Here is a 21572-nt window from a genome sequence, read left to right as displayed (position 1 = left end):
GACACAGATTCTACACCCTCCGACGTCGTGAAGGACAGAGCATACCGGACTTTGTAGTGCACCTCAGGCGCTTGGCCAGCCTCTGTAAGTTCACAGATGCCCGCAGGGGGGAGTTGCTAAGGGACTTCTTTATCGAGGGCATCGGTCATGCGGGAATTTTTCGCAAGTTAATTGAGACCAAGGACTTGACCTTGGAAGCGGCGGCGTTGTTGGCTCAGACTTTCGCGGCAGGGGAGGAAAAGACGTAAATGATTTACGCGCGCAATTCTGCCTCCAACACGACGATGGATCAGGGAGGCAACATCTTCAATGCTACTCAGTGCCCCGCGGGCAGGCAGGGGCAGTCCGACATTCATCAGGCAGTAATAGACCCCAGAGTAGGACCTCAACAGAGGCAATGGCAGGCCGAACGGATGTTCACGCCATCACAGTGAACAATGCGGCCCGGGATGGGGCCATTGACACCCACTAATAGGGTACTTAAGAACAGTCAAAGGGACAGTCAGCGCGGAATTCCTGGCCATAGCCCTTTTGTCCCCAACAATGGAAACTTTAACTCGTGCTGGAGGTGTGGGGGAAAACACTCAGCTAGATCTTGCACATTCCAACAGTTTGTCTGCAGAAACTGCAACCTCAGTGGCCATTTAGCTCATATGTACAGAAAGCCTGCAATCAGACTAATATATGAGGCAGATGGACCAGAAGAGGGTTCTGTGAGGCAGGATGACTTTTGGGGCAAATCGATGGATGCCGAGGTTCAGCGGGTCTATGCGGCGAATATTCACAGTTCATACACCAAAACGCCACCAATGATGATGAGGGTTTTATTGAACGGTATCCCAGTACACATGGAGCTGGACACTGGGGCCAGCCAGTCACTCATGGGCGTTCAACAATTCGAGAAGCTATGGCCGCTCAAAGCCAGTAGACCCAAATTAGAACATATCGAGACACAATTAAGGACTTACACCAAAGAAATCATTACAATGAGCTAGGCAGTACAATGTTGGCTGTCACACACAATGGCTCAGTGAACTGGCTGCCGCTCTGGATTGTCCTGGGCAATGGTCCCGCACTGTTTGGGAGGAGCTGGTTAGCCGAGATGAACTGGAAATGGGGGGATGTTCACGCAATGTCCTCGGTGGAGCGAAATTCGTGCTCACAAGTCCTACAACAATTCGAGTCATTTTTCCAACCGGGCATTGGGACTTTTAAAGGCACTAAAGTAGTGATACACGTCACCTTCCTCCCCCCCCCCAAAGTCTTATTGGGATCATAGGTTTAGTCTTTCAGGTGGTCTGCACTCCCTCGTGGAGCGCCGCAATTGGGGCTCTGGTTGTTGGACACTGACGTGAGTGTCTGTCATCTGTGGTGATTCCGGGCTGTTCACCAAGTTTGACCTCACTTCAGCCTATATGACCCAGGAACTGGCCGACAAATCTAAACTACTGACCACCATCACCACGCACAAGGGACTGTTTGCGTATAACAGGTGCCCGTTTGGCATTCGATCAGCGGCTGCGATTTTTCAACGCAACATGGAAAGCCTGCTTAAATCCATCCCTGGAAAGATCGTATTCCAGGACGACATCCTCATCACGGGTCGAGACACCGAGTAACATCTCCACAACCTGGAGGAGGTGCTGCGCCGACTGGACCGGGTAGGCCTGCGACTCAAGAAGTCTAAATGCATGTTCTTAGCTCCTGAGGTTGAGTTTCTGGGCAGGAGGGTTGCTGCAGATGTGATTCGGCCCACCGAATCCAAAACAGAGGCGATTCGACGAGCACCCAGGCCCTGCAACACATCGGAGCTGCGTTCATTCCTGGGACTGTTGCACTATATCGGGAACTTTCTGCCGAACTTGAGCATGTTGTTGGAGCCGCTACACGTGCTTCTGCGTAAGGTTTGCGATTGGTTTTGGGGGGACTGTCAGGAACGGGCTTTTGATCGGGCACAAAACCTACTGTGTTCAAACAAGCTGTTGACCCTGTACGACCCTTGCAAAAGTTTAGTTCTGGCATGTGATGCATCGTCCTATGGGGTTGGGTGCGTGTTGCAGCAGGGCAATGCTGAGGGTCAGCTACAACCTGTGGCTTATGCCTCCAGGTCGCTCTCTCAAGCAGAACGGGGCTATGGGATGGTTGGAAGTAAGGGCTTGCATGTGTCTATGGTGTAAGTTTGAATTAGAAACGGACCATAAGCCACTCACATCCCTGTTGTCAGACAGCAAGGCTGTCAATGCCAACGCATCAGCTCGCATACAGCGATGGGCTCTCACGCTAGTGGCCCGGCACTGAAAATTGCGCTGACATGGTCAGCAGGCTCCCACTGGCCACCACCGAGGGGGCAGCTGAGCAAAGCGCTGAGATGGTCATGGCTGTTGATGCCTTCGACAGTGCAGGCTCCCCTATCACAGCCCGCCAGATCAAAATCTGGACAAACAGGGATCCCCTCCTATCTCTGATTCAGAAATGTGTCCTGACTGGGGATTGGGCGCCCGCACACGGAGCATGTCCTGAGGAGGTCAGACCGTTCCACAGATGGATGGATGAGCTCTCCATCCAAGCTGATTGCCTACTATGGGGCAGCCGGGTAGTCATGCCCCAGAAGGGAAGGAGGGTGTTCATCAGGGAACTCCACAGCGAGCACCCAGGCATTGTGATGATGAAGGCCATTGCCGGGTCACACGTTTGGTGGCCCGGAATTGACTCAGACCCGGAACACTGTGTTCGCAGGTGCATGACATGTGCCCAGCTGGGCAATGCCCCCACGGAGACCCCGTTCAGCCCGTGGCCCTGGCCCACCAAGCCATGGTCACGCATTCACGTTGACTACGCGGGCCCGTTCATGGGGAAGATGTTCCTTATCGTTGTAGATGCGTACTCGAAATGGATCGAGTGCATCATCCTGAATTCATGCACGTCATCCACCACCGTGGAAAGCCTACGTGCGATCTTCGCAATCCATGGCCTGCCGGACATCCTGGTTAGTGATAATGGCCCATGTTTCACGAGCTATGAATTCCGGGAGTTTATGTCGGGCAATGGCATCAACCACGTCAGGACTGCGCCGTTCAAGCCGGCCTCCAATGGCAAGGCGGAACGTGCAGTCTAGTTGTTAAGCAAGGAATGCTCAGGATTCAAGGACCCTCCCTACAATGCCGTCTATCGTGCCTCCTGCTGGCCTATAGGTCCCGCCCGCACTTGCTCACGGGGGTCCCGCCCGCAGAGCTACTCATGAAACGGACACTAAAAACTCGGTTGTTCCTCATCCAACCAGTCCTGACTGACATAGTTGAGGGCAAGCGTAAAGCACAAAACGAGTACCATGAGCATAATTCGAGGGGAAGATGTATAGAAATAAATTATCCTGTATTCGTCCTCAATCTCGCCATGGGGCCCAAATGGCTCGAGGGTACCGTAATTGACAAAGAAGGGAATAGAGTCATTGTGATAAAACTCAACAATGGCCAGATATGCCGTAAGCATCTGGACCAAGTAAAAAAAAAGGTTCAGCAATGACACGGAGGAACCTGAAGAAGACCATGAGATGGAGCTCACACTACCGTCAGTGAACAAGCAACAAGAGCAATCAGAGGAATGCACAGTTCCCTGAGGTCAGCCCGGACAGGCCGGAATCACCACAGGTGACAGACACTCACGTCAGTGTCCAACAACCAGAGCCCCAACTGCGGCGCTCCATGAGGGAGCGCAGACCACCTGAAAGACTAAACCTATGATCCCAATAAGACTTTGGGGGGGAGGGGGGGCAGGGAGGTGATGCATGTTTGTAACTACAATGTAACACCACTGTATTATGTACACACTCAACACAGATGCACACCTTGACCACAGGGGGTGAACTTGTGGGAGATACTCCTTACCTGATCACTCAGGTATATAAAGGGAGGTCCCATGCAGGGTCATCACTTCTGGAGTGCTGTAATAAAGAGTTAAGGTTACAGAGTGGCCTTGTCCCTGGAATGTGCCTCGTGTGGTTTCATGCTGTAGAGTAAGGACGTTACACCCAGCAACCAAATTTTAATTTGATTAAAGATTTTCGTTACAGTTTTAAATTGTTAATTTGTGAGTTCTCATGCCAAAAGGGGGCACTTATTTAAGTTTCTACTAAAATAGTTGTAGAGCTGTTGAATTGTGAGTGGCTTAGCCAGTCACGTGATGTTCAGAAGACTCAATAAAACCCCAGCCTATTGGGTCTCGGTCATCCATGATCAGGCAGGTGGTGTGAGCCTGGTGGATGAACTGGTAATGTATAGTGTGATAAACCTTTTGCTAATAAACCAACTATTAACAGCAATGCGTTGCTATGGATTATTAAGCAAATAACCCATGAAGCAAATACATTACTCACCACCTCACAGGGCTTCCCACAGTGCACCTGAGATTTCACTTCCTTAAAGAAGTCTAGGTGGTTGATCAGTCAGGATTTACCCCTTTGTAATGTATTTGCTTAAGAATTCATAACAACACATTGCTATTAAGAACTAGTTTTAATAATCACACTACACATTACCAGTTCATCCACCAGGCTCACAACCACTTGCCTCATCGTGGATACCCTGAACTCAACTGACTGGGGTTTTATTGAGTCTTGTGAACATCACGTGACTGGCTAAGCCACTCCCACCTCAACAAACCTCTAGCATACTCACAGGTGCATATATTACACCCTTCTGGTGTCATGTTGACTGCTGTTTACTGGGTTATTAGTGTAGAACTTCTAATCAATTCCATTATGTTGCATGGAATGCAAGTAAGATGAATGGGACTCAAGTTGCATGTGTCAGTTAAACCGGCCCCCCTTTTTCAGCATGAGCATTGTGTTTGCCGGTTTCCAATCTATCCGTACCTCCAAAACCCCTCTTCACAACATGTAGTGACTCCTTCATAACAGTTGTCAGTGTCTTACACATCTCCTCTCTAGGCTCTCTGTGATATCTGTGATAAAAAACCAAATGTCTTTGGGGATTCACACATTTTAATTCCACCAAGCCTGTCAAGGACTTCCATATTATTTATGTTGAAGAAGGTGAGCGATACTGAACCCATAGCTCATTTATACCCTGCCTCGTTTTCTTTTCCAGCTAAGTCAAAAGAAAATGGAGATTGGAATAAAATTACATAGGAAAATGGGCTGAAATTTGCTTTCAGGTTTTCACGCTTTTGCAGAAGACCAATTTCACACCCATTAATACTGCCTCGGTAATCTTTCTAAAGGGGCAAAGTGTGTTACAAAGTGTGTAAAAAAGAGGCAAAGTGTGTTAAAAAGACAAGCCTGAAGGCTCTGTGCCTCAATGCGAGGAGTATTCGGAATAAGGTGGACGAATTAACTGCGCAGATAGCAGTTAATGGGTATGATGTAATTGGCATCACGGAGACATGGCTCCAGGGTGACCAAGGCTGGGAACTCAACATCCAGGGGTATTCAGCATTTAGGAAGGATAGACAGAAAGGAAAAGGAGGCAGGGTGGCGTTGCTGGTTAAAGAGGAAATTAATGCAATCGTAAGGAGGGACATTAGCCTGGATGATGTAGAACGGTATGGGTGGAGCTGCAGAATTCCAAAGGGCAGAAAACGCTGGTGGGGGTTGTGTACAGACCACCAAACAGTAGTAGTGAGGTTGGGGACAGCATCAAACAAGAAATAAGGGATGTGTGCAATAAAGGTACAGCAGTCATCATGGGCGACTTTAATCGACATATTGATTGGGCTAACCAAACTGGTAGCAATGCGATGGAGGAGGATTTCCTGGAGTGTATTAGGGATGGTTTTCTAGACCAATATGTTGAGGAACCAACTAGAGAGCTGGCCATCCTAGACTGGGGTGATGTGTAATGAGAAGGGACTAATTAGCAATCTTGTTGTGCGAGGCCCCTTGGGGAAGAGTGACCATAATATCGTAGAATTCTTTATTAAGATGGAGAGTGACACAGTTAATTTGGAAACTAGGGTCCTGAACTTAAGGAAAGGTAACTTCGGCGGTATGAGGCGTGAATTGGCTAGAATAGACTGGCAAACGATACTCAAAGGGCTGACGGTGGATAAGCAATGGCAAACATTTAAAGATCACATGGATGAACTTCAGCAATTGTACATCCCTGTCTGGACTAAAAATAAAACAGGGAAGGTGGCTCAACCATGGCTATCAAGGGAAATTAAGGATAGTGATAAAGCCAAGGAAGAGGCATATAATTTTGCTAGAAAAACCAACAAACCTGAGGACTGGGAGAAATTTAGAATCTAACAGAGGAAGACTAAGGGTTTAATTAAGAGGGGGAAAATAGAGTACGAGAGGAAGCTTGCAGGGAACATAAAAACTGACTGCAAAAGCTTCTATAAATATATGAAGAGAAAAAGATTAGTGAAGACAAACGTAGGTCCCTTGCAGTCGGATTCAGGTGAATTTATAATGGGGAACAAAGAAATGGCAGACCAATTGAACAAATACTGCGGTTCTGTCTTCACGTAGGACCTTCCGATTGTACTAGGGGACAGTAGATCTAGTGAGAAGGAGGAACTGAAGGATATCCTTATTAGGCGGGAAATTGATGGGATTGAGGGCCGATAAATCCCCGGGGCCTGATAGTCTGCATTCCAGAGTAGTTAAGGAAGTGGATGCATTGGTGATCATTTTCCAACAGTCTATCGACTCTGGATCAGTTCCCATGGACTGGAGGGTAGCTAATGTAGCACCACTTTTTTAAAAAGGAGGGAGAGAGAAAACGAGTAATTATAGACCGGTTAGCCTGACATCAGTAGTGGGAAAATGTTGGAATCAATTATTAAGGATGAAATAGCAGCGCATTTGGAAAGCAGTGACAGGATCGGATCAAGTCAGCATGGATTTATGAAAGGGAAATCATGCTTGACGAATCTTCTGGAATTTTTGAGGATGTAACTAGCAGGGTGGACAAGGGAGAACCAGTGGATGTGGTGTATTTGGACTTTCAAAAGGTTTTTGACAAGGTCCTGCACAAGAGATTGGTGTGCAAAATCAAAGCACATGGTATTGGGGGTAATGTACTGACGTGGATAGAGAACTGGTTGGCAGACAGGAAGCAGAGAGTCGGGATAAACGGGTCCTTTTCAGAATGGCAGGCAGTGACTAGTAGAGTGCCGCAGGGCTCAGTGCTGGGACCCCAGCTCTTTACAATATACATTAACAATTTAGATGAAGGAATTGAGTGTAATATCTCCAAGTTTGCAGATGACACTAAACTGGGTGGTGGTGTGAGCTGTGAGGAGGACGCTAAGAGGCTGCAGGGTGACTTGGACAGGTTAGGTGAGTGGGCAAATGCATGGCAGATGCAGTATAATGTGGATAAATGTGAGGTTATCCATTTTGGGGGCAAAAACACGAAGGCAGAATATTATCTGGATGGCGGCAGATTAGGAAAAGGGGAGGTGCAATGAGACCTGGGTGTCATAGTTCATCAGTCACTGAAAGTGGGCATGCAGGTACAGCAGGCGGTGAAGAAGGCAAATGGTATGTTGGCCTTCATAGCTAGGGGATTTGAGTATAGAAGCAGTTGTATAGGGCCTTAGTGAGGCCTCACCTGGAATAGTGTGTTCAGTTTTGGTCTCCTAATCTGAGGAAGGACGTTCTTGCTATTGAGGGAGTGCAGCGAAGGTTCACCAGACTGATTCCATAGATGGCTGGACTGTCATATGAGGAGAGACTGGAGCAACTGGGCCTTTATTCACTGGAGTTTAGAAGGATGAAAGGGGATCTCATAGAAACGTATAAGATTCCGACAGGACTGGACAGGTTAGATGTGGGAAGAATGTTCCCGATGTTGGGGAAGTCCAGAAGCAGGGGACATAGTCTTAGGCTAAGGGATAGGCCATTTAGGACTGAGATGAGGAGAAACTTCTTCACTCAGAGAGTTGTTAACCTGTGGAATTCCCTGCCGCAGAGAGTTGTTGATGCCAGTTCATTGGATATATTCAAGAGGGAGTTAGATATGGCCCTTACGGTTAAGGGGATCAAGGGGTATGGAGAGAAAACAGGAAAGGGATACCGAGGGAATGATCAGCCATGACCTTATTGAATGGCGGTGCAGGCTTGAAGGGCTGAATGGCCGACTCCTGCACCTATTTTCTATGTTTCTTTATTTAGGGAATGTTGACTATATCGAGCCCTTGTGGTCCCAGTGCTCACCATATGTGCCTTTCTGCTCACTGTGTACTGTCTCTCTTTCAGATGGAACAGTTTCCAGGGGAATTTGAATAAGTACAAGAAAAAGCTGGCGGCAGCTTTGGAGGTTCATGCCTTAATCAGAGAGATGGATGAAATTAAAGAAAGAATGGGTGAAAAGGTGAGAGCTGTGTAACCAGGCGGTGCCCCCGATGAGCTGTATTACAGTCCCTGCTAAAAATTCAGGTGCGGAAGGAATCCTGCCCTGCACTGCAACCCTGAGTGTTAACATGCAGAGTGAGGCGGTGCTCAAGGTCAGATAATCCTTCCGTTGACATGTGGGAGATAGACCTTGAGTGCAGTGAGTGGCAATGAAATGGTTTGTGCACCTGATAGTCCCTGAGCCACTGCACCACGACATCATGAAGTCTGTGTGGTCAGGACTGTACACCTGTTCTGTGTTCTATTTCCAACAACAACTTGCATTAAAGCACCTTTAATGTAGTAAAATGTCCCAAGGTGCTTCACAGCAGTGTTATAAGACAAAACAAATAAATTTGACACCGAGTTGCATAAGAAGAAATTACGGCAGGAATTTGGTCAAAGAGGTAGGTTTTAAGGAGCATCTTAAAGGAGGAAAGAGAGATAGAGAGGCGGAAAGTTTAGGCAGGGAGTTCCAGAGCTTGGGGCCCAGGCAACATAAGGCATGGCCACCGATGGTTGAGCGATTATAATCAGGGATGCTCAAGAGGGCAGAATTTGAGGAGTGCAAACATCTCGGGGACGGAGGCGGGGGTACGGGAGGGACTGGACGAGATTACAGAGATATGGAGGGGCGAGGCCATGGAAGGATTTGTAAACAAGGATGATAATTTTGAAATCGGGGCGTTGCTTAACCAGGAGCCAATGTAGGTCAGCGAGCACAGGGGTGATGGGTGAGTGGGACTTGGTGTGAGTTAGGATATGGGCAGCTGAGTTTTGGATGACCTCAAGTTTAGAATGTGGGAGGCCAGCCAGGAATGTGTTGGAAGTAACAAAGGCATGGATGAGGGTTTCAGCAGCAGATGAGCTGAGGCAGGGGTGGAGATGGGCGATGTTACGGAGGTGGAACTAGGCGGTGTTAGTTATGCCGCAGATACGTGGCTGTCAGCTCATTTCAGGGTCAGATATGACAACAAGGTTGCGAAGAGTCTGGTTCAGCTTCAGACAGATGCTAGGGAAAGGGATGGAGTCGATGGCCAGGGAACGCAATTTGTGGCGGGGACGAAAGATAATGGCTTTGGTCTTCCCAATATTTAATTATTTAAATATTTAATTTGTGGGAACAAGGAGAATTGTGGCAGGAGTGAGGTTGAAGAGCTGAATGCCCTTTCCTGTGTCTGTGCATTCTAATGTTCTTAGGCGCTGCCATGTAGTTTGTTATTTGCCCTGTAGGCATGCTCTGATTTGACTATAAGCTGGTTTACCTGGACCCACTTGGATGAGCCTGGTCGCTAAACGTCACACAACTTCTGTGGTTTGAACCAGCAGCCCCACTAACGGCCTGTTTCTGTTGATAGAGTTTATTGATGCATGGTCTGGACTATGGCCGGGATGTGGAAAATGTGGAAAAACTAATGAGGAGACATAAAGAAACGGAACTGGAAATCACGGTCATCCAGGACAAGACAGAGGTGAGTACCACACGGAGCTGGAGCCAGAGAGCAGGTAGCCTGGACTCCAACCAGCAATGCCCCGAATACACCCTTATGTTGCCCCATACTTCTCCTTCCACTCCTACAGCTGGGATGTGGGGTCCACAGTCTCCGGCAGCCCCCTGGCACCTTGTCCATGTGGCCATTCTGCATGTTCGAGTCTCGACAGCGAGTGCTGGTGGAGATGGCAGCATCACAGCTGACTCCAGTGCTGTCCTCACCTGATGTAACTGTCCAACTCTGAATGAAAGAAAGAAAGAGCTTACATACAGTGCCTTTCACGACTCAGGACACCCCAACAACGATTTACAACCAATGAAATACTTTTGAAGTGTAGCCACTGTTGTAATGCAGGAAGCAGAAAGACATTTATGTGTACAGCAAGGTTCCAAAAAACAGCTATGTGGTAATGACCAGATCATCTGCTTGAGGTGTTGGTTGTTGGCCAGGACACCAAGCGTAGTTTCCCTGCTCTTCTTCAAACAGTGCCCTGGGATCTTTTGCCGAGAGGCCAGATGTCTTGATTTAATGTCTCATCCAAAAGATGTCACCTCCGACAGTGCAGCGCTCCCTCAGTACTGCCCCTCCAACAGTGCGGCACTCCCTCAGTACTGCTCCTCCGACAGTGCAACACTCCCTCAGTACTGCCCCTCGACAGTGCGGCGCTCCCTCAGTACGGCCCCTCTGACAATGCGGCACTCCCTCAGTACTGCCCCTCCGACAGTGCGGCACTCCCTCAGTACTGCCCCACCGACAGTGCGTCACTCCCTCAGTACCGCCCCTCCGACAGTGCGGCACTCCCTCAGTACTGCCCCTCCGACAGTGCGGCACTCCCTCAGTACTGCCCCTCCGACAGAGCGGCACTCCCTCAGTACTGCCCCTCCGACAGAGCGGCATTCCCTCAGTACTGCCCCTCCGACAGAGCGACGCTCCCTCAGTACTGCCCTCGACAGTGCGGCACTCCCTCAGTACTGACCCTCCGACAGTGCAGTACTCCCTCAGTACGGCACAGAAGTGTCAGCCTGGATTGTGTGCTCAAGTTTTGGGAGTGCGACTTTCTGACTCGGGCCGTCAGAGAGTTTTGCCACTGAGCCATGGCTGACACTTGTGCTTCTGGTAGGGAGCCTTAGTCACTGAAAGCACAGAGATCAGAGATAAAGGATCCGAGCGTCCTATGCAGATTGGTGAGTGCTGCCAATGGCTGAGATTCCCCGCGGAAGTGCAAAGTCGAAAATGTTTCTCCTTCAACGCCAGAAAGCCCACTTTTGCCACTGCGTGTGTAACATGAAATTTCTGCTCTATTCTGCGACCATCCTTTTTTCTTGGGCTCCCGCTTTCACCGACCATCGCTGGCCAAGGGGCTGGAGAGCAGTCCCCAGACCCCCACCAGGGCTGCTCAGTACTTCATTAGGGGATGTGCAAGATCAGGAGAGAGAGGGGAACTTTCTTTCTTTGCCCTGTGTCCACACATGCCGTACTGCCTCGCACTACGCTCTGGGGCACAGATCCCACTGAAATAGTATGAGCATTAACACTGTGAGCTTCTGTATCTGAAACAGGTGCTGGAAGCTGATGCCAGGCAACTGTGCAAGTCGCAGTCTGCGATATGTGACAAGCTCAGCCTGAAGCAAGGAGAGATGCAGGAGAGCTGGCTTCGGCTGCAGAAGGAGGCCAAGCTGCGGTGAGTAAAGCTCCCAGAGTGCAGAGTCGGGAGGGATACAAGAAAGACACGATTCTATGAATGAAAGAACTTGCATTTCTGTAACACCTTAAAGGACATCCCTAGGGCTTTACAAACAATGAAACACTTTTGAAGTGTGGTCACTGTTGTAATATAAGGAAACGTGGCAGCCAATTTGCGCACAACATGGTAATTTACTCGATGATCTGTTTTAATGATATTGGTTGAGGGATAAACATTGTCCAGGACACCGGGGAGAACTCCCCTGCTCTTCTTTCAATAGTGCCGTGGGATCTTTACATCTACCTGAGAGGGCAACTGGGGCCTCAATTTGACGTCTCATTCAAAAGACAGTGCAGCACTCCCTCGGCACTGCATCAGAGTGTCAGCCTAGATTATGTTATACAGGGCCTTGGTGAGGCTGGAACCTGGAGCATTGTGTGCAGTTTTGGTCTCCTTACCTAAGGAAGGATATACTTGCCATAGAGGGAGTACAGTGAAGGTTCACCAGACTGATTCCTGGGATGGCAGGACTGTCTTATGAAGAGAGAATTAGTATTTTGTTCCTAACACAGATGGGACTGCACACAAGGAGGTTAAATTAACAGTGACCTCAGTCTTTAATAAGACGCTCTAGAGTGAGGAACAGGCATTAGGGGCCGGCTTACTTCAGGGGATGCGCTCCCTGGTGGCGGAACATGGGAGTGCATGCTTTACAGATACACAACAGGGTCGACTAGGCCTGTATTCACTGGAGTTTAGAAGAATGAGAGGGGATCTCACTGAAACATATAAAATTCTGACTGAGTTGGATAGACTGGATGCGGGGAGGATGTTTCTCCTGGCTGGGAAGTCTAGAACAAGGGGTCACAGTCTCAGGATACGGGGTAGGAAATTTAGGACCGATATGAGGAGAAATTTTTTCACTCGGAGGGTGGTGAACCTGTGGAATTCTCTACCACAGAAGGATGTGGAGGCCAAGTCAATGAATACATTTAAGAAGGAGAAAGATAGATTTATAGACACAAAAGGCATCAAGGGGTATGGGGAAAAAGCGGGAATATGGTGTTGAGATAGAGGATCAGCCATGATCATATTGAATGGCGGTGCAGACTCGAAGGGCCGAATGGCCTACTGCTGCTCCTATTTTCTATCTTTCTATGTTTCTATGTCACTGGAATAGTAATGATCCAGAAACATGAGTTCACATCCCACCACTGGGAGAATTAAATTCAGTTAATTAAATAAATCTGGAATTTAAATAAAAGCTAGTACTGTATCAGTAACGGTGATCATGAAACTACTGCGTTGTTGTAAAATCCCAACTGTTTCACTGTTAGTGAAGGAAATCTGCTGTCCTTACCCTGTCTGGCCTATATGTGACTCCAGACCCACTGCAATGTGGTTGACTCTTAACTGCCCTCTGAAATGGCCTAGCGAACTCCTCCGTTGTACCAAACCGCTACAACGAAGCCAGTGCTGTGGGAGTACTTTCACCACACGGACTGCAGCAGATCAAGAAGACGGCTCACCACTACCTTCTCAAGGGCAATTAGGGATGAGCAATAAATGCTGGCCTTGCCAGTGACGCCCATAAAAAAAGGTAGGAAGGCAGGACAAAGCAGGCAAGCTGCTGAGGAGATTGAACATGGGTTAAACCAGAGAAAGCAAAGGGAGACTGTGAATGGAGCTAGACCCACATAGCCAGGGCTCATTAAGAGGTGTCCCAGGGACCAATGCCGGGGCCAGTGCTGTTCAGTGTGATATGATTCGGGGCGAGAACAGAAACCTGCCTGACCTGCTAAGATTTCCAGCATTTTCTGTTTTTTGGAGTTTGAAGATGGCACCAAATTGGGAGTGGTGTCAAGCAATAGGGAGCAGACAGACATATGGGATGGGCAAGGCCATCATTTATTGCCCGTCCCTAATCGCCCTTGAGAAGGTGGTGGTGAGCCGCCTTCTTGATCTGTTGCAGTCCGTGTGGTGAAAGTACTCCCACAGCGCTGGCTTCGTCGTAGCGGTTTGGTACAACGGAGGAGCTCGCTAGGCCATTTACATAAGAATTAGGAACAGGAGTAGGCCATCTAGCCCCTCGAGCCTGCTCCGCCATTCAACAAGATCATGGCTGATCTGGCCGTGGACTCAGCTCCACTTAGCCGCCCGCTCCCCGTAACCCTTAATTCCCTTATTGGTTAAAAATCTATCTATCTGTGACTTGAAAACATTCAATGAGCTAGCCTCAACTGCTTCCTGGGGCAGAGAATTCCACAGATTCACAACCCTCTGGGAGAAGAAATTCCTTCTCAACTCGGTTTTAAATAGGCTCCCCCGTATTTTGAGGCTGTGCCCCCTAGTTCTAGTCTCCCCGACCAGTGGAAACAACCTCTATCTTGTCTATCCCTTTCATGATTTTAAATGTTTCTATAAGATCACCCCTCATCCTTCTGAACTCAAACGAGTAAAGATTCAGTCTACTCAATCTAGCATCATAAGGTAACCCTCTCATCTCCGGAATCAGCCGAGTGAATCGTCTCTGTACCCCCTCCAAAGCTAGTATATCCTTCCTTAAGTAAGGTGACCAAAACTGCACGCAGTACTCTAGGTGCGGCCTCACCAATACCCTGTACATTTGCAGCAGGACCTCCCTACTTTTGTACTCCATCCCTCTCGCAATGAAGGCCAACATTCCATTCGCCTTCCTGATTACCTGCTGCACCTGCAAACTAACTTTTTGGGATTCATGCACAAGGACCCCCAGGTCCCTCTGCACCGCAGCATGTTGTAATTTCTCCCCATTCAAATAATATTCCCTTTTACTGTTTTTTTTTCCCAAGGTGGATGACCTCACACTTTCCGACATTGTATTCCATCTGCCAAACCTTAGCCCATTCGCTTAACCTATCTAAATCTCTTTGCAGCCTCTTTGTGTCCTCTACACAACCCGCTTTCCCACTAATCTTTGTGTCATCTGCAAATTTTTTTACACTACACTCTGTCCCCTCTTCCAGGTCATCTATGTATATTTGTAAACAGTTGTGGTCCCAGCACCGATCCCTGTAGCACACCACAAACCACCGATTTCCAACCCGAAAAAGACCCATTTATCCCGACTCTCTGCTTTCTGTTAGCCAGCCAATTCTCTATCCATGCTAATACAATTCTTCTGACACCGCATACCTTTATCTTCTGCAGTAACCTTTTGTGTGGCACCTTATCGAATGCCTTTTGGAAATCTAAATTCCACCACATCCATCGGTACACCTCTATCAGGGCAGTTAAGAGTCAACCACATTGCAATGGGTCTGGAGTGACATATAGGCCAGACCAGTTAAGGACAGCAGATTTCCTTCACTAATGGACCGGAACCAATGTCCTAGGGGGAGTGTTTGCTAGTGCTATTGGGGAGGAGTTAAACTAATGTGGCAGGGGGATGGGAACCTCTGCAGGGAGACAGAGGGAAATAAAATGGAGTCAGAAGCAAAAGATAGAAAGGAGAATAGTAAAAGTGGAGGGCAGAGAAACCCAAGGCAAAAAACAAAAAAGGCCACATTACAGCAAAATTCTAAGGGGGCAAAGTGCGTGTAAAAGACAAGCCTGAAGGCTCTGTGCTTCAATGCGAGGAGTATTTGGAATAAGGTGGACGAATTAACTGCGCAGACAGCAGTTAACGGGTATGATGTAATTGGCATCACGGAGACATGGCTCCAGGGGTGACCAAAGCTGGGAACTCAACATCCAGGGGTATTCAGCATTTAGGAAGGATAGACAGAAAGGAAAAGGAGGCAGGGTGGCATTGCTGGTTAAAGAGGAAATTAATGCAATCGTAAGGAGGGACATTAGCCTGGATGATGTGAAATCGATATGGGTGGAGTTGCAGAATTCCAAAGGGCAGAAAACGCTAGTGGGAGTTGTGTACAGACCACCAAACAGTAGTAGTGAGGTTGGGGACAGCATCAAACAAGAAATAAGGGATGTGTGCAATAAAGGTACAGCAGTCATCATGGGCGACTTTAATCTACATATTGATTGGGCTAACCAAACTGGTAGCAATGCGATGGAGGAGGATTTCCTGGAGTGTATTAGGGATGGTTTTCTCGACCAATATGTCGAGGAACCAACTAGAGAGCTGGCCATCCTAGACTGGGTGATGTGTAATGAGAAGGGACTAATTACCAATCTTGTTGTGCGAGGCCCTTTGGGGAAGAGTGACCATAATATTGTAGAATTCTTTATTAAGATGGAGAGTGACACAGTTAATTTGGAAACTAGGGTCCTGAACTTAAGGAAGGGGAACTTCGGCGGTATGAGGCGTGAATTGGCTAGAATAGACTGGCAAAGGATACTTAAAGGGCTGACGGTGTGTAAGCAATGGCAAACATTTAAAGATCATATGGATGAACTTCAGCAATTGTACATCCCTGTCTGGACTAAAAATAAAACGGGGAAGGTGGCTCAACCATGGCTATCAAGGGAAATTAAGGATAGTGTTAAAGCCAAGGAAGAGGCATATAATTTGGCCAGAAAAAGCAGCAAACCTGAGGACTGGGAGAAATTTAGAATTCAACAGAGGAAGACTAATGGTTTAATTAAGAAGGGGAAAATAGAGTACGAGAGGAAGCTTGCAGGGAATATAAAAACTGACTGCAAAAGCTTCTATAAATATGTGAAGAGAAAAAGATTAGTGAAGACAAACGTAGGTCCCTTGCAGTCGGATTCAGGTGAATTTATAATGGGGAGCAAAGAAATGGCAGACCAATTGAACAAAAATTACGGTTCTGTCTTCACGAAGGAAGACACAAATAACCTTCCGAATGTACTAGGGGACAGTAGGTCTAGTGAGAAGGAGGAACTGAAGGATATTCTTATTAGGCGGGAAATTGTGTTAGGGAAATTGATGGGATTGAAGGCTGATAAATCCCCGGGGCCTGATAGTCTGCATTCTAGAGTACTTGAGGAAGTGGCCCTAGAAATAGTGGATGCATTGGTGATCATTTTCCAACAGTCTATCGACTCTGGATCAGTTCCTATGGACTGGAGGGTAGCTAATGTAACACCACTTTTTTAAAAAGGAGGGAGACAGAAAACGGGTAATTATAGACCGATTAGCCTGACATCAGTAGTGGGAAAATGTTGGAATCAATCATTAAGGATGAAATAGCAGTGCATTTGGAAAGCAGTGACAGGATTGGACCAAGTCAGCATGGATTTATGAAAGGGAAATCATGCTTGACGAATCTTCTGGAATTTTTGAGGATGTAACTAGCAGGGTGGACAAGGGAGAACCAGTGGATGTGGTGTATTTGGACTTTCAAAAGGCTTTTGACAAGGTCCTGCACAAGAGATTGGTGTGCAAAATCAAAGCACATGGTATTGGGGTAATGTACTGGCGTGGATATTGAATTGGTTGGCAGACAGGAAGCAGAGAGTCGGGATAAACGGATCCTTCTCAGAATGGCAGGCAATGACTAGTGGAGTGCCGCAGGGCTCAGTGCTGGGACCCCAGCTCTTTACAATATTCATTAACGATTTAGATGAAGGAATTGAATGTAATATCTCCAAATTTGAAGATGACACTAAACTGGGTGGCGGTGTGAGCTGTGAGGAGGACGCTAAGAGGCTGCAGGGTGACTTGGACAGGTTAGGTGAGTGGGCAAATGCAAGGCAGATGCAGTATAATATGGATAAATGTGAGGTTATCCATTTTGGGGGCAAAAACACGAAGGCAGAATATTATCTGGATGGCGGCAGATTAGGAAAGGGGGAGGTGCAACGAGACCTGGGTGTCATGCAGTGGGCATGCAAATACAGCAGGCGGTGAAGAAGGCAAATAGTATGTTGGCCTTCATAGCTAGGGGATTTGAGTATAGGAGCAGGGAGGTCTTACTGTAGTTGTACAGGGCCTTAGTGAAGCCTCACCTGGAATATTGTGTTCGGTTTTGGTCTCCTAATCTGAGGAAGGATGTTCTTGCTATTGAGGGAGTGCAGCGAAGATTCACCAGACTGATTCCCGGGATGGCAGGACTGACATATGAGGAGAGACTGGAGTGACTGGGCCTTTATTCACTGGAGTTTAGAAGGATGAGAGGGGATCTCATAGAAACGTATAAGATTCTGACGGGACTGGACAGGTTAGATGCGGGAAGAATGTTCCCGATGTTGGGGAAATCCAGAACAAGGGGTCACAGTCTTAGGATAAGGGGTGGGCCATTTAGGACTGAGATGAGGAGAAACTTCTTCACTCAGAGAGTTGTTAACCTGTGGAATTCCCTGCCGCAGAGAGTTGTTGATGCCAGTTCATTGGATATATTCAAGAGGGAGTTAGATATGGCCCTTACGGTTAAGGAGATCAAGGGGTATGGAGAGAAAGCAGGAAAGGGCTACTGAGGGAATGATCAGTCATGATCTTATTGAATGGCGGTGCAGGCTCGAAGGGCCGAATGGCCTACTCCTGCACCTATTTTCTATGTTTCTATATTGCGGAGGTCGTTGCGGTGACAACTGACATTTAATGTGGGCAATGATACTAGAGAATGGAAATAAATGCTGGGAATATAAACTGGCTCCAGACTACAGAATAACTTTCAGGAGAGAGGTCTGGGAGTATTGGTGGAGGGCTTGGTGAGATCAAGGGCTTAGTGAGTGGCAGCAGTAAGGAAAGCGAACGGGATCTTGGCATGTACAGATAGAGGAATAGAGCAGAAATACTAAAAAGTTACACATTCTTAATTGTGACCTCAGATACAGTTACAGTCTCACTCTCAGTTACAGTCTCACTCTGTTACAGTCTCACAGTTACAGACCCGCTCTCAGTTACAGTCTCAGTTACAGTCTCTCAGTTACAGACCCGCTCTCAGTTACAGTCCCACTCTGTTACAGTCCCACAGTTACAGTCCCGCTCTCAGTTACAGTCTCAGTTACAGTCCCGCTCTCAGTTACAGTCCCACTCTCAATTACAATATCAGTTACAGTCTCACTCAGTTAGTCTCGCCCTCAGTTACAGTCCCGCTCTCAGTTACAGTTTCACAATACAGACCCGCTCTCAGTTACAGTCTCACTCTCAGTTACAATCTCTCAGTTACAGACCCGCTCTCAGTTACAGTCTCACTCTCAGTTACAATCTCTCAGTTACAGACCCGCTCTCAGTTACAGTCCCACTCTCAGTTACAGTCCCACCCTCAGTTACAGTCTCACAGTTACAGTCCTGCTCTCAGTTACAGTCTCACAGTTACAGTCCCACTCTCAGATACAGTCTCACAGTTACAGGCCCGCTCTCAGTTACAATCCCACTCGCAATTACAGTCCCGCTCTCAGTTACAGTCCCGCTCTCAGTTACAGTCCCGCTCTCAGTTACAGTCCCGCTCGCAGTTACAGTCTCACTCGCAGTTAGTCTCACAATTACAGTCCCACTCTCAGTTACAGTCCCACTCTCAATTACAGTATCAGTTACAGTCTCACTCAGTTAGTCTCGATCTCAGTTACAGTCCCGCTCTCAGTTACAGTCTCTCAGTTACAGTCCCGCTCTCAGTTACAGTCCCGCTCTCAGTTACAGTCTCTCAGTTAGTCCCGATCTCAGTTACAGTCCCGCTCTCAGTTACAATCTCGCTGTCAGTTACAGTCTCACTCTCAGTTACAGTCCCTCTCACAGTCACAGTCCCGTTCTCAGTCACAGTCCCGTTCTCAGTTACAGTCCCGTTCTCAGTTAGTCCCGCTCTCAGTTACAGTCTCGCTCTCAGTTACAGTCTCTCAGTTACAGTCCCGCTCTCAGTTACAGTCCCGCTCTCAGTTACAGTCTCAGTTACAGTTACAGTCTCACTCTCAGTTACAGTCTCAGTTACAGTTTCAGTTACAGTCTCAGTTACAGTTACAGTCCCGCTCTCAGTTATGGTCCCGCTCTCAGTTACAGTCGCGCTCTCAGTTACAGTGTCAGTTACAGTTATCGTCTTACTTTCAGTCTCGCTCTCAGTTACAGTTACAGTCCCGCTCTCAGTTACAGTCCCACTCTCAGTTATAGTTGTCATGTATCTCACATTACTGTATATAACTGTATCTTACCATGCTATACATGACTGTAACTAGATATGACCTGTAACCACAAACATACTTTACCACCAGGAGTGCACTTGCAGGAGACACTGCATACCTGTTCCACACAGGTATATAAAGATAGGTCTCAGGCAAGTGTGGCATTCGAGAGCTATGAAATAAAGATGCAGGTCCAGAGTGACCTTAACTTCAGCATGTGCCTCGTGTAAGTTTGCACTGCAGGGTCAGGACTTTACAGTGGCGACGAGTTACGGGATCATAGAATCTACAGAATGGCTACCAACGGTTCAGATGAGAAATACAATGCTGGAGACAATTGGGATGACTTTATAGAAAGGCTCCAGCAAAGCTTTGTAACCAAAGACTGGTTGGGCGACAATAAGGCAGACAAGAGAAGAGCCCATCTCTTGACCAGCTGTGGCTTGAAAACATACGCCTTAATAAAGGACCTGCTGGCACCCGAGAAACCAGCAAGCAAGTCGTTTGAGGAGTTGAGCACACTGGTAAGAGACCACCTGAAGCCAGCGAACAGCCTACACATGGCCAGACACAGGTTCTACAACTACGGATGCTGTGTGGGTCAGAGCATACCCGACTTCATGGTGGAACTTCGGAGGTTGGCTAGTTTATGTGAGTTCTCCAATTAACTAAGGAGAGAAGTACTGAGAGACTTTTTTATTGAAGGAATAGTCCACGCAGGCATATTCCAAAAGCTCATAGAGACCAAGAACTTGACTCTAGAGGCAGCAGCACTGGTCGCACAGACATTTTTGGCAGGAGAAGAAGAAACGAGGTTGATCTACACTGCGGGTACGACAACTAACGAAACATCGGAACAAGCCGCTACCCCCACACACAGACAAAGGCAGGAGAGCAGGCCCTCAACAGCAGGCAATAGCGCCAGAAGCCATCAAGGGCCACATGAACGGCCGTTCACACCTCATCAACCCACAATGCGAGCAATCAACTACAGACTGAGAGAAGCTCAAGAGAGATCAGCCAGACGCAGCTCATTCTTTGGAACAATGGAAGTGGTCTGTGCTGGAGATGTGCGGGAAGGCACTCAACAAAGGGGTGTCGATTTCAGCAAGCTGTTTGCAGAAACTGCAACTATACAGGGAATCTGGCTCGCATGTGCAGATAAACAGCAGCTCGGCTGGTATACGAATCAGAAGGGTCAGAAAGCGGACCAGAAGACGGTGGGGACAGTGCCCAGGACGCCGAGGTACAGCGGGTCAACACGATCAATGTCCACTGTTCTTACAACAAGACGCCTCCAATAATGATGAAGGTCCTATTCAATGGGATACCCGTCAACATGGAACTGGACATGGGAGCTAGTCAATCTCTCATGAGCGTCCAACAATTTGAACAGCTGTGGCCGCACAAAAGCAACAGACCAAAACTCACAAGGATCGACACCAAACTAAGGACCTATACCAAAGAAATTGTCCCAGTCCTTGGCAGCGCCATGCTCTCAGTCACACACAAAGGGATGGTGAACTGACTTCCCCTGTGGATTGTCTCCGGAGATCTCCCAGCACTGTTGGGGAGAAACTGGCTGGCAAAACTAAATTGAAAATGGGATGATGTTCACGCCATGTCGTCAGAGGAACGGACCTCCTGCTCAACAGTTCTAAGTCATTTTGAACATTTCTTTCAGCCAGGTGTGGGCACCTTCAAAGGGGCTAAAGTTAAAATCTACATCACACAGGAAGCCAGACTGGTCCATCACAAGGTTAGAGCTGTGCCTTATGTGATGAGGGAAAAAATTGAACATGAACTGGACAGGCTTCTGCGGGAAGGCATTATCTCACCCGTGGAATTTAGCGACTGGGCAAGTCCCATCGTCCCCGTCATGAAGCCTGATGGATCCGTACGAATCTGTGGGGATTACAAGTCTACCATAAACAGAGTCTCCCTACAGGACCAATACCCGCTGCCCAGAGCGGAGGACCTATTTGCCACATTGGCTGGAGGAAAACTTTTCTCGAAA

General features: G+C 47.9%; 1 protein-coding gene across 1 annotated transcript in view; it reads left to right on the top strand.

Moving 5' to 3' along the window:
- sptbn5 (spectrin, beta, non-erythrocytic 5) overlaps window positions 1-21572 on the top strand; it is a 635480-nt gene that overhangs the window by 349570 nt on the left and 264338 nt on the right. Inside the window, exons 43-45 of the mRNA XM_070878655.1 lie at window positions 8225-8339; window positions 9718-9831; window positions 11412-11533. Of these exons, the coding sequence (XP_070734756.1) occupies window positions 8225-8339; window positions 9718-9831; window positions 11412-11533 (351 nt within the window). The remainder of the gene's footprint in view (window positions 1-8224; window positions 8340-9717; window positions 9832-11411; window positions 11534-21572) is intronic.

The sequence above is a fragment of the Pristiophorus japonicus genome, chromosome 4, assembly GCF_044704955.1.
Source record: "Pristiophorus japonicus isolate sPriJap1 chromosome 4, sPriJap1.hap1, whole genome shotgun sequence".
Taxonomy (NCBI): domain Eukaryota; kingdom Metazoa; phylum Chordata; class Chondrichthyes; family Pristiophoridae; genus Pristiophorus; species Pristiophorus japonicus.
The sequence above is the reverse complement of the archived record's forward strand: the minus strand, read 5'-3'. Positions and strand labels throughout refer to the sequence as shown.